The sequence below is a fragment of the Corvus kubaryi genome, unplaced genomic scaffold (genome assembly GCF_017639235.1).
Source record: "Corvus kubaryi isolate FWS band 111438036 unplaced genomic scaffold, C.kubaryi_AGA036_p1.0 37354, whole genome shotgun sequence".
NCBI lineage: Eukaryota > Metazoa > Chordata > Aves > Passeriformes > Corvidae > Corvus > Corvus kubaryi.
The window spans coordinates 17,321,046-17,335,648 of NW_024581116.1; the positions used below are offsets into that span (position 1 = coordinate 17,321,046).

At 34.5% G+C, this 14,603-nt stretch overlaps 1 protein-coding gene across 1 annotated transcript in view; it reads right to left on the bottom strand.

The window, feature by feature from the left end:
- SNTG2 (syntrophin gamma 2) overlaps nt 1-14,603 on the bottom strand; it is a 193,383-nt gene that overhangs the window by 53,351 nt on the left and 125,429 nt on the right. The window contains exons 11-12 of the mRNA XM_042032748.1: nt 12,580-12,707; nt 2,052-2,181 (exon numbers count right to left, since the gene is read on the bottom strand). Of these exons, the coding sequence (XP_041888682.1) occupies nt 2,052-2,181; nt 12,580-12,707 (258 nt within the window). The remainder of the gene's footprint in view (nt 1-2,051; nt 2,182-12,579; nt 12,708-14,603) is intronic.

Genomic DNA, 14,603 nt, shown 5'->3' on the forward strand with positions numbered 1-14,603 from the left:
TCTGAAGGAATTACAGATCCATTCCCTAATGTCAGTGTCAGAGATATGATAAGAAAAGAATAATTTTTTTCAAATGATAGGACTAAGGTAATAAAAAGCATTCCAAATGGACTTTCAAGAAGCCTAATTCAAAGTCCCTGCCCTAAGCACTGTGGACAGTGGTTTGTTTTCTGGCTGCCCAGAGGCAGTGAGCTCTCCAGCCTTCTGCTGTACTCCAGCCTCACAATCCTTGTTTTAAAACCAGTTTGCAACAAAAGAGATTCTCACTGATTACTGCATCTCCCCTTCTGATGATCAATAATTACAAAAATTCTCTGGACACACCTTTCCAGTTGTTCCACAGGCTGCACACCTGACAAAAACTGTAAAGCTACTGTCCAAGCAAAGAAGTTTACATGCTTCTCATATGAGCTGCATAGAGTTTACTTTGTAACTCACTACGGACATGAAACATGGATATTCATCACGACTGTTGTTTCTCAGACCCCTCCTGGGAGCAGCCAATTATATGAACACCAGATGGACTACTTTGTTGGCAGAATTCACTGTTAATAGAGAGTGGAGAAGACTAATGAAAGCACTTAGTTTGTAATGAAATATTGCTGCTGACAGGTCGCAGCACAGTGAAGAGACTATGTCAGGACACATAGTTACTGCACACAGTCCTTCGGAAAAAAACAGACTAGCACCATATGACTAATAAAAGCTGCCTGCATTTATTTTTATTCTTATTCACTTATATCCTTGGAGTGGTTTTCATTCAGTGAATTTCTCTATAAAGAAAAAAAAGGCTTAGTAACTATGAACTGGAATTGCTCTAGAAATATTACCATACACTTTCTTAGAATTATCAAATAATAATACTCTGTACATGATATGAGTCACTAAATACAGAGTATTTATAAAGAATAAGTCATAGGCAAAAACTTTTCATTTTGTCAAAGAGATTGGTTAAGCAATTCAATATTTTAAAAGAATTAATGGAATAAATGAACTATTATGATCAAACGTGATTCATGTAACTTTTGAAGACTAGAAAAATAAATTAAATTTTAATTCTGTTTTAACCAAAGATTTATGTTGAAATTTAATACAAATTCTACATAATATAATCTCGAGACCTAAGAAACAGTTTATTTAGAGTACAAAGCATAAATTAAACTCAGGCTACTAAATTAAAATTTATGAAAGAAGTTACAGACTCAACACATCTAGGAAAAAAAGATTAAAACTTGCACAGGCTGTGCTATTGTATTTTCATCAGTGAATTTTACCATTTCTTAAAGACAAATATATTTTCAAAATTGTACATTATTGGATTCCCTATTTAACTTTTTGGTTAGTTCTGTAATTATAAATTATTATATTTAAATTTATTATTTATTTATCAACTATTATATTTTTAGCTGCTCTTTGTTGGAATAATAAATGTGCTATCCAAATAGTAATTTTTTGTTTCTCCAGGGATTAGTTAATACTTCTTCTTGCAAAGGCAATTGTTACTTATTAATTTACAGGAATAACTTAAAATAGCATAGGCATCTTTATACTATGGAATAATGACGTGAGATGGAATAATGTGACCTTAAATAAATCAACTCTTAGACAACTTAGAGATGTAACATTGTCTCCCAGAAAGCCTCTGTAAATCATACTTCACTAGCTACAGAATTTTCACATGCTTATTTCAAAATCAACAAATGCTAATTTCAAGCACAGTTTAATTACAAAAATGTAGAAATGAAATATTTTGTCACATCTAAATCTCTGTGAAATGACCAGTATGGATAAATATTTCATCCTAAAAGTCTTTAAAATGATAAATGTAATGTGATTCTCTACTGCTCTCTCTTCTACGCTAACACTGCGTGCCTTGAAAACTTGATATTTTTGATTAGGCAACCTCTCCCTGCTTTTTCCTTTCTCCTTTTCCTCCCCATACACAAGCATTTTATATATTGTATCTTAAATGTGAATTGTTTTTTACCCTTTGAAAACTAGAAATACTTTTACAATAGCATAAACAAGAAAATATGCAGAAAGTAACATACATTTTGAAGTGTCAAATCACTGATGTTAGTTGACATTGCTCTCAGCCAGTCAGCACTCTCCTGGGCTGTATAAAACTGAAGTATCCCAGTACTAACTCCATCGAGTGCCAGCACTTCAAATGCATTAGATCTGCAGTAAGAAGAAATATATCCGTAAAGGAAGATACGTCAGTTTTCTGAAACTGCCCAATATTTATCAGTGTTCAAATGATTTTTATGCCTTTTTACAAGTTTTTGAGTGTTTAATTTACTAATCAATAGAAAGGCAACAAAACCAAGGATTATAGGGCAGTACCAAGGGCAACAGATACAGTAAGTACTTTATCTGTACCAGTATACACATGTGCTGATGATCATTTACTTCCCCTGGGTATACATATTATGTTCATAATTATTGAACTTAAGGTAGTGTATTCAGGAAATGTGCACCAGGTCTTTTAGAAAAAACACAGGTTTTTTTAAAACCAGAATGCTGATTTTCTTTATTGCATTTTGGCTTAATTTACTAGGAATGTACGAAGATTCAAAGCACTGTCTTCCCTAGCTTTCATTTCTTGGATTCCTATACTTTTCTATGTTTCCTTCAAATCAATATTTATTTTAAGCTCTTTTATGACATAGAAATTTGAAAAATGTTCTTAGAAGCTTCTTTAAAAAGTTTTCCTTAAATAGTTTTCTCAAAACAGCATTGGCACAGGCTTGTGCGCAACTGCATTTTATTAACTTTTAATGAAACTTTTACGTGTTTATAGCAACTTTATTCTGCAAATGCCAATGCTTTCCTTTCCTATCTGCAGTAAGTTAGGCACTGTGTATGTACCTCTGAAATCCCCTGCATCTGGATGCTGGTGGGATATGTTTTTTTAACTCTTAATATTTTCCAATAAGAACAACAAAAGCTCATTAAGTAGTGGCATGGAAGTACACTGGTCTAAATTTTAAAAAAGTGACACACAATAGTTCCAGTAACTAAACTTCAAAAAGCTACTCAGATTATTTAAATACCTATGATTGCCAGGAGAATTAGATTTTAGTTATATACTATTGTGAAAGACAATTATAATTATCTTAATGATTGTGCATATGGGGTTTTTTGTACATAACATGGAGAATATAACCGCTACCTTCCACATCTGTAAATTAGATATTTATACTTATATACTATATTGCTTCATTTCTGGTACTAACCTAGAAGAAAGCCAACTACTGAATCAAGAATACTGCTCTATGAAGTTGCTGAGTCTTCCTGGGGTTCTCTGATCTAAGGTGAAGTCCTCTACTGCTTAATTTATGATACATGACAACATTCAAAACGGCACATAGAGGTTAATGGGCAGTTATTCATTCCTGATTTAATGAAAAAGTTATTAACCTAACCTTTGTCATTTGTAGGGAGTTTGATGGTGAACATGAATACTGAACACTATATATTTGCCAGAAAAGGTAATATAAACTACCCATCCTACACAATATAAATAAGACAAATTATCTGAATAGATAAATATGAGATACTTTGCTTTTAAAGGAGTTGTAAAGCATTACACTTGCTATTTGCAAAAATTAACATGCTTGGCCTAAATACTTAAATATGTATCAGATGATTGCCTGTTTTTCTTTCATGATTGAATAATCATGGTAACGACTAAAACCTGATGGCAATGGCACAATTCTGTGTCAGTTTCATTTCAGTAAATCTCTTTCACCTCTTCAGAAAGAAAGGATTAAAAAAAATTTATTTTATTGTCTTCAAGTAAACTGAGTCTAATAATCACCTTCCAAGCATATTGTTCTTTTTACCTAAGGTTCTGACAAAGATCCCAACAGTGCTGCAATGAAATGACTTATGGTATGATATTTTCAACATCCTAGTGAGACAGTGAGAATCTGTCAGCCCTTATGCATTGATACACAGTGGAGCCTGGAAACAGACTTAATTTAATGCTGCAAAGAGAAGCCATTCACAATGCCCAGCTTAGATATCCAGCTCAAATATCAAAGCTAAGATGCTAGAATCCTTACACAGCAAGAGGACAGTCCAGAGCATTTAAGAGAGCCAAGCAATGCTCTCCATGGAACCACAGGGTGCCTAGATACTATCTCAGCTTCAGCAGACACACAAAGACGTGAATGCCTTATCCCAATGGCATGACTTTACACTAATGGCTGATGAAAGATCACAGAATGGAACTGCTCAGTTAACAACTGATGCAACCAAAACAGGCAATCAAAATTAAAAAAGAATTTTATTATAAAAATTACCCAATATTTTATCATTTGAAACATGGTGCTGGTGATAGTGTGGATTACACTTAAAATTCCTATTGTTTTTTATCTTATTAAAATACGTTGATCAATTACAAAACAGCTAATAAGAATCAGTGTTCATCTAGAGATCTAACACTTTATTAACAGGATATTTGCACAGAATCAAATAGGGTGTGGGGGATTCTGCAAGTCCTCTAGTCCAGGCTCCTCACTAACTTTCTTAAAATACAAATGTTTTCTACCGGAAGAACAAAACTGGCCACAGAGGGAGCTACCTCAGATGTGGCCTCAGGAATACAAATAGATGAGAATAGATGAGAATAGATGAGAATAACCATTTCCCTTGACGTGTTAAGTATGTTATTGCTGATGCAGCCCCTTGTATGGGACTTCATCAGTGAACATGTGCGCAGCTGACGCCTGCTCAGTGGGGTGTCTGCCAAGATTACCAAGCCCTTCCTGCAGAGCTGCTCCCTTGCTCCAGCAGACTAACACCAGGACATCTTTTCCCAGGAGCTGGTCCAACGCTTCTGATGTGCCAGTGATGTGCCATATTACCTGGCACATGAGACTGAGACCTTTGGGGCACTGCTGTCCCAACTGTGCTGACTTGGGCAGGAAGGCGGTTTTACCAGAAAGTAGTTCAGTGTAAATGACACAGGATAAGAAACAGCCTGGGCTTTTCAAAGTTTAAAGATGCCAGTCATGAAATCTATGGTAGTAACACAGTGGTTTTGCCCTGAATCTTAATCAGCTTTACTATGATTATTTCTTGCTTTCAGTTATAATAGTTTCTCTCTGAAGATCCCATAATATATTGATATTGTTCTATGTACTATGCTGTGTTCTGAAAAGCATAGTGTACAAGGACTGCATGTAAAAACAAATATCCAAACTAAAAATAAAAGCTTAACAAAATAAATGCTGAGGGTTTTGTTTTGAGTGAAACAATCAAAGCAAGCACCAGGATGGCATTGGAATTCACGACAAAATAAATCCTACATTCTCTCTGCCATTTCCTCAAAACACAGAAAAGAAAAAAGAGACACAACAAAGCACCTATTCCTGTTAGCTGACAAGGAGGAGCTTTCCATTTAACACCAAGTAGTAAGTTTGAAAGATCTCAAGATGCTATAAAGTTGCTGTAGACTTTTTATTTTGTTTGTTGGTTTGGATTTTTTTGTTTTGTTGTTTTGTTTTTTTTTTCCTGAGGCCCCAAGACCATTTTAAAACACAGACAGGGAAGCTCCTACCTCTTTTATTACTGCATTTATGCTACTGACTACTGCAACTAGAACCAGAAATGAATATTTGCCTTTCCTAGATACTAGAAATTTGTGTTGCACTGCCCTCACATTTCTTATTTTCAGTTTTGTATCCCTATTTATAACTTTGTTTCCTTCAATCATTTCTGCTAAGGAGCATGAGGCACCATTTTCCATACTCAGTGTCTCTGTCTCACTTTCATGGTGAACAATGATTAGACCTGCATTCCTAGTCTCTTCTGGAGTTTGTTTACAACATTAATTCCTTTTAATAAAAAAAACACTATCTTTGTGAGAATGGCAGTCAGAATAACAGATGAGCATTGGTAGACTTTAAGTTCTCTTCTTGATATTGACACTTTTAAACAAACACTATTAATTAATATTAGTAAGGAAATTTTTCCATTCAAGCAGTTTGCTACAATAGAGCTGTTAAATCCAAAGACTTTTCTAAGATAAAAAGTATTTTCAGTGCCGGCTGAAATGGGAAAAGCCGAATTTTTACTTTACTAGAGTCTATGAATTTCAGCAAAACATTTTTTTTTTATTTTTTTAGTATCTGTGGCATGTGAAACCATCTCTCTTAGACTTATATAGCTATTTTATCATATAGATATTTCTATAAAAATCTAGATCTATGTTTGATAGCACATCTTTTATCTTAAGTTTACTACCATGCTGATACAGACAGACTGATTTGATCAGCTTTGCATCCTCCCAGGTTCTGAACCAGTATTGCTTCCTGTTTGTATGACTTTTTGATGTTTGAGTTAGTTTTTATTGTTTTTGTTACAACATTTTCTTGTGACTTGTTTATAGTTCCATATGGCCCTCTTGCTAGAATTTCTACATAAACTGAAATTTTATAGACTATGGGTAGATCTGAGTGGAAATTCTCCAAAAAGAATCATCTGAATTACTTAATCTCTTTGAAATGTCATGGTAAAAGTAATGGGATTTTGTATTGTAAATGTCATAGAACCTCGTATCTTACAGAATGTTTAAATGTCCACATATAACTGGACTATTAACAGAAACGATGTAGCTCAGAAGATATCAAAGCATTAAACATAAACTTGGATTTCATTTTATGTTTGTGTTTTTTGGAGAAACATTTTGCTTTCAGTATTGTAACTGGTTTATTTTCATTACACTTATAGCAACCAAATAAGATAACTGAGGTAACACGGACATTTATGCTTCTACAGATATTTTCTAACAGATATGTCAGAAAACTGTGAGGAAGTGCTCAATCAGGTTTTGTAACTTGTGGATACAAAAATGCTGCTAGCAAGGATTTTCTTGCTATTTTCTAAGCCCGTGAGATACTTTCTCTCTCACAGAAGAGGTAGCAGAGTTATGTAAACAACCAAACCCCTGCAGCCTTGAAAAGCCTTGTTTATAGTACAGTAGAAAAATATTTTGACAATGGATGTTTTAGGATTTTAGCCAATCACCCCAAGGGGTGGCTGATCCTTTGTCCAATTAGACTATGAAGAAAAAAGTCTATGAAAGAGTTTGTAAAATAATTTAAAAAATCAATCTTGATGCACAATTCCTGCCTGCTGGATCTTCTCTCCTCCTCCCTACGGCTGCGGGACACAGTAAAATACCCTAGGGTTGCAGTAATAGTGACTCAGCAAGATTATGCTTAATTCCTAGATCTTTTTCAAAACAGTTTATTTAATTTCTTAGTTTTCAATTGATTTATCTAATTAAAGGCATTTTGTTAACTTGCTGAAATGTTAAATGGAAAATACAATTCTTCAGAAAGTATCTGTTGAGAAACCAGTGAAAGCATTAAAAAAATTTAAAAATACATGATACTCTGTAGTAATTGCAATGGTCAGAATGCCAAGAAATAGAAAATAACACCTAAATCTAATTAAGTTGTTTTGTAATTGGGATCATAGATGCATGGGCTCATAGCTACTGGGCCTGAACTACTCCCATTCCACTCACCACTTCAATCTTGCATATTCTAAATACGCATTTTTTCTTCAGTCTCTAAACTCATAATGTTCAAGATGTTATAGCTCTTGTATCTTCACTCCAAGCTCCAGTCCATACACTGTATAAAAATTATTATACAGTACTACCAGTATCTCCTGTAAGGACTAAAAATAGTTATGTGCATTTTTACAAATAATAATTCTGTAACAAAGATGAAAGACTACAGCAAATGAACTATGTTCTCCACCTTCTAAAAGACTACCTATCTTTACTTTTCTGTCAAAAAAAAAAAAAAACCAAACCCAACCCAAACCATAATATGAACCACAAATTCCTTAGGGTGAGAAAAACATACTGATCTCATTATTTCTCTGTTTAACTTACATCTCATTTATTGACCAATTCTGTCCTCAACAGTCAAAAAAGATGTCCGTTGCCAACTAGCAATTAAGAATATTCACAGTATTCACACATTCTCACTACATTTATACTACCTTACTTCTTACAGAGAAAAATTACCTTGATGGATTGACGAGAAGGGTAGAATAACAGAAGCAGTAGTGCTATATTATAAAGGCAATCAAATAAAAAAGTTATGAAATTTCTAAGTAATCGAAAAGGCCAATTAGCATGTTGCATATATAAATATATTCAGATAGACTCCAATCATATCAACAATGTGAAATACACTCATTCAAGGTGATTTCAGTAGTTAATACAATGTTTACTCTTTCATTGAGAGGAGGAATGACATCTACTATGTTTCTTATCGTTCCTTTAAAATATTCTGAGGAAATTTTTTTGCTTTTGTTTTGTGGTATTAATAAACATATTTCACACTCCCATTGTGCAGTATTTTCAGTCATTCCTTCATAAGGAAGAAAAATATCTATCCCATTCTCTCTTGTTTCTGTTAATACATATGGTGTTAATAGAATTTAAAATATATGAAAAAAATATTCTTACGTCATTAAGTCACAGTCTAAAGATTTCCTGGGAAAAATACAATAAAAAGTCATGATGATTTCAAATGAAAAGGCAAAGTCAACTCCTTTCTCTTCAAATGAAAAAAGAATAAGAATCAAACAGATACATGTGATTTTGGCCATCTCATGACACAAGAGTATGCTGAAAGTATGCCTTTTTTTTGGCAAAGTTACCGGAAAACTCAGCTGAAGTATGGAAGAATTTAAATTACACAGTTTAAGCACAAAGGAAATAATACAGCCTAATCTGATTAGACTAGACTAGATTTGATCTAAAGCACACAAGACGTATACTACAGTCTAACAGACAACTCTAGGTATGTAAGGTATTTCTAATTAAAAAACTAATATTGAGCAAGATGCCGACGTGCTATACGTTGCAATATTTTGTCTTTTTTTAAAAGAAAGGCAAAAAAAATAGGGCCTTCAGTAAAATACCTGACTCTGCCCAACCTTAGGACAGACAAGTTTTTCCTTTATCTAAGGTTGTATGAATGTTACTTACACTACCAGAAAAAGAATGCTAAAAATATGAAACAATCTTGAACATCAGGGAGAACTAAAGTGAATGAGGTCAGAGGAACTATCCACACTGGCAGATAACAGTTTACCATATCAGAACAGCAAGAGTAGTTGGACTTACAGGTACTATACAGAGGCTAAACAATACTATATATTTTTAAAAATCAGAGTATGCTAACAAAAGTATGGGAAGTTCTGCTGTAGCCAACTGCAAGAATTCCACAGCTGAAAAAGATGTCTTTATATCAGGAAAAAGAAGGATTGATGAAAGGAGAGTGTGCTTTTCCTCTGAGTGGATAGACAATCTTTAATAACCCTTCAAAAGCCATAAGTTTTGCATAGTTAAAAAGTTATGTCAAAAGCCTATGGACTATAGGTAATTTTTTGAGACAAAGAATTGTACAGATCTCTTTGAATTTAATTCAAGTAGGAAGAAGGGAAAAAGATGTTTCATACAGCCCGTCTATCTGAGGAGAAGGCACACAGCTGTGTATGTGAAATTACAGATGATAGTTCCAATAATTCAACAACACTGACTTAAAAAGTAATCTGGCTATTCTGATGCCAGAGCACCTTTGCAAGACCAACTGCAGTAATTGAGTGGATTAAACATAATGAAGCATTGCAAAAAACCACAGTTATGAAAAAGAACATGAGGGAGACAAAAAGCTACAAGTATGACAGACTCGTGGACTCATGCAGTATGGGAAAAACAGGCATGCTGTCAACCCATGCATGCGAATAGACTCCAAGTAAATATTCAGGGTATGGCAAAATTAGGAAATTGGTCAGAAAGATCTGTGATCCATTCAGGGGAATGAATTTGGACTCACTCTAATGGCTTTAGACTGATGGCTGCAATGTAAAAGGGAACAAAGATGTGAAGATACGGTTGAAAGTGTGATTTTTATCTAGAGAAGTTGGATTTACAGATACTGTACATAGTACAGTTTTATTTCAAGCAAAGCAGATAATTTGATTTTAGAGAGCAATTACTGAAGACAAGTGTTGGATGTTATGCATATATGAACATGGGGAAATGTAAAAAAGGATATAAGTGGGATAAGAGTAAAAATATGTACATGCATTTCAGAGTACATGGTAAGAGCAGTCTGGTGTCCCTCAGGCAAAAACAAACACCTTTAGTAAGAATATGGGAAACATCTCATCCACAGTTAACCTCAAGGCAGTATTCCTTTCATGTTCATATAGCTGTTTTTGTTGGTTCACCAAAACAAGCAAGGGGCACTTACTTTAGAAGTAAAGTATCATGGGATGGCGGAATGCTGTATGGAATTATATCATCTTCCTTCCAAGTGTATACAACAGTGATAAAGAAACCCACTAGTAATTAAGGAGTGATATATATACTAAATATATATGGGAGCGAGATACATCACAAGAGAATATGTCTCTCCAAGACTAAAACTGAAACCACTAAGTTCCTCAAATCTTACAAGGAAAATATATGTGTGATGGGTTGATCTTGGGCCAGCAGCCAAGCATCCACACTGCCATTTGCTGCCCCAGCCCTCTCCAGAGGCACAGCAGAGAGAATAAGAAGGGCAAAAAACCTCACAAACAGAAATAAAAGTAGTTTAATAAGCAAACGGAAGAGGGAAAAAACCCAACTAACTAAATTACAACAAAACAAATGATGCAAAGGCAAACACTCACTATCTCTCACAAGCAGAATGATGTCCTGTCAGTCTCTGAGAGATGACTAGCTCCCCCCAAGCCCTCTCTGCTCGGTTTTTATTGCTGAGCAAAGATGTTACACAGCATGGAATATCTCTTTGGTCAGTCTGAGTCACTGGCCCTGCTTGTGCCTCCTCTCAAATTCTTGCCTACCCCTGGGCCTATTCACTATGTAGGAGCAGAATAAGAAAAAGAGAAAGCCTTGAGGGTATGTGAGCCCTGCTCAGCAACAACCAGAATACTGGTGTGCTACTAACATTGCTTTAGTCACAAGCCAAAAACAGCACCACATGGAGTACTATAAAAAAAATTAGTTCCATCTTAGCCAGACCCAGTGAAGGGTCTGAAGATGTTTTACTTCACAGAATTCTCAAAATACACAAGCTACTGTTGTGGGAACTGGAATCCCTTGGGATTTCCCCATCTAATGTGTAAAGTGCACAGCACAGGAGAGAAAGTGCTTCAAACTATCAGAGTGACAACTGAAATCAGAGTTTTTAAATGTTCTGTCCTCTTCCATTTATCCCTTGGATTCTAGAACACTGATGATAAGTTGACACCTAAACGTGAACACTGAGATTTGTTTACTTAATTCACAGAACTTCTAAGTCTTGAATGGTTGGAGGTCTGTGATAGATTGGACAAGGCTGGACAGCATAAACTTGTCAGTTGAAGTAGGGAGAAAGAAAGCAGTGAAGGAAGTGATGAGACACTATGTAAAAGAGGAGTTCAAACAAAGTCTGTGGAAGAACTTTTCTTGACAATTTATTATTATTCACCTGTGATGCAAAAGTCCAGGAAGGCTGCTGCCAACTGCCTTAGAAGATGAATTGCTATAAGTTAAAGCAGCATATCTATCCTACTAGAAAAATAATGCTTTTCAGGTCATTTTTAGGAAACAGGTAAAAAATCTGGTACAGATCAAGAAAGGTATTCGCATTAATTACTGGTGCCTCCTGCTAGCAGGTGACCTGTGCCTTGATGCTTCACTAGAGATTCCAATTATCTCATTAATATGTACTAAAGGCAAATAGACATAGGGCAACTGATAAAGACCATGGAAAATAACGACAGTGAATGAACTCCTGTTCTGATATATATGGAGAACTGTGGACTGCTTGGCCTACAATTACTGATAGATTTGAGTCAGCTGTACCACAGAATGGTTTGCAGAAAAAGCTTTTGTATGCTGGGATGTGTTAAACTTTTCTCAAGCATATTATTTATTGAAACTATTGCTTTCATCTTTCCTGAAGCCCAGTAAAATAGCCTCTGACATCCTATTCCACAGTTACTTCATGAATCAATAGTTATGTCTCTGAGATGCAAAAACACTATATGATCAAAAATACAATATTTTGTACCATGTACTTTGCCAAAATCTCATCCGTATGAGTTTCTGTATGACAGTGATACAAATGTATCTATATGACATGATAGCACAGGCATGATGATTGTGCACTGTGTTATCATTTATAATAAAAAAGGAGAGTTAATTGACAATATTAAAATTGGGGAATATAGGACTATCCTATTAGTGATACAGAAGGAAATGTAGTAGCTTCAAAATTAATTCAAGTAACGCCAGGATCAACCTTTGTACTAGCTGCTGATGCTAACTGAATTTCCAAGACACAACAGATTACAGAAACATATTTGTAAGAGCTTTATCTTATCTTTGGTAATCACCATGCCTGCCATTAATCTTAGGAAAAGATGAACTGCATAGTTTTTAATAAGAATTTCATATCTCCACCCAATTCTTATAAAGCCAACAATCCACAGCAAAACACTATGTACAGCTAACTAACCCAGTGCCTCCCCTCTTAGATCACAAACCTTAATTTATCTGTTCCGGTTTTGTACCTCGAGATTCGAGCCATCGACAGAGGAACTGATAAAGTGTCTAGCCAGCGCTTCTCGTATTTTGGTTCATTAGCTATGGGTGAAGAAGGTGATGATGGAACCTGTGCAGAATAAATGAAAAACATTAGGAGATTTTATAAAACAGTATAGTGCAAAATCCATGAATATGCATCTATGGCTCTATTCATCTCAGAAGTGAATAATCATCACAATAAAAGTATTCAAGAAACTCAGGATTTGTTAGAGAAATGAAAACTCATATGCTACCTACCTTGAAATTTTTGGTATTACTTTATATGCAATTTCAGTATTACTTTAACATTAAACGTATCTAAATTTTTCTTAATATTGATAACTGATATTAGAAAGGAAACAGTTTTTAGTCATAAATGCCACAAATTTTTTCTAAGTGCAATATAATATACAGTTGTAGTTTAAATTGATTTGTTCTGTACAAATCTTCTACATGCTTCAATCATCAGAGAAAAGGACATAAATAATATCCTAATTAAATACCACTCTAGAAAATTTATTTGTGCATTGTGACTTTTATCTATTATATCATTCAACAGTGTATTTAAAATTCTCATTCTGGTGTTATCATACTACAGATGGATGAATTCTGAAATCTTATCTTTGAAGTCTTTCTTCAAATGCCTCTACTAGAAGGGCAAGATTGTTGAAACTGTGTAAGCAGTAAAGGATGTCTAGTGAAAATATAAATATTTTACAATCTACTAATTTCACATAACAAAAGAAAATACCCTTAAATCAAATGTATGCAAATGCAAATTAAGTTAGAGGAATTAGACTGGATATATAGCTATTGGTAACAGGGTCTGCTCAAACCTAACCTAGAGCTTATATACAGACTGTTCAGCCTGCCATTTTGTGTAGCATCTCATATCCTGCAACTAAATAGTGCACAACAGCACCAAGAATGAAATATGATTAAAAGAAAATACTTACGAAATTTTAAAATTTGGCACAGGACCACTACCACTAAAATATTCAGAAAACTGCAGAGACACATACTTCTTAGTTGATATACACTTGCAGAATATGTAGTTTTTTAGCCTGTGTAGTAATATCCAGAGGTTACATAATTGCATCAATGACTGAAAGTACAGAAGAGTGCCCAAAAATGATGGTAACTGGGCTTGTTTGCAAATGATTTCAAAATAGTGTTTACAGGCAAAAATCAATTAGATTATGGAAACGGACTAGAAAATGTTGGAAATCATTGTGAGCTTAAAAATGCTTATTAAACATTGAATAGAACAACCTAGGAGTTTCTTAGAAAATGCAAGAAAATGATATATTGAAATATTTTTATTGGCATTTATAGCTCTGCATTTCCATGACAGTTGAGCATTTCACTCTTTTGTAAAGATAGAAATAAAAATTACAGAAAGGCAGCCGAGAAAGATTGACAGACATATATATTTAGGTCAAAGTTAGGTGATTGTGCTGTCTCTGAACAAAAATTTTTTGTCCCACATTGTGCAGAGAATTTTCCAGTAGAGAACAGAGTTGATAGCTGGTTATTTTTATATGACCTGTAAATATACACTGAGTAGCATTTACAAAAGCAAAGAAACCACAGAATGACCCAACTTCAAGTCTGTTATGCCCCAGTGTTCAAAAACCATAAAATTTACTCAAAATAAAAAGCATTCTGGGAATTGTCTATTTCTTTTTCTTGCTCATAAGAAGTTAGGATTGTTTTTTCCTCCTAAAGCTCCTTCTTGCCGTCAGCAAGGGCTGATCTTTCTATTTACTTTAAATAAATCAAAATGGCGAGTTTCACATTCTGACCGTATGACTGAGACAGTGACTGAAGTACACTTTCCTAGTAAATGAAAAATTTGTAATGAAACTTCTGGAGTTGGTAACACTATGGAAACTTTCAGACAGCAATCTTTTTGGGAACAGGGATTTGCTATCCCTAGAACCATACAGCTTTTATTTGATTGAGATCACCTGGTGTTTTTGCA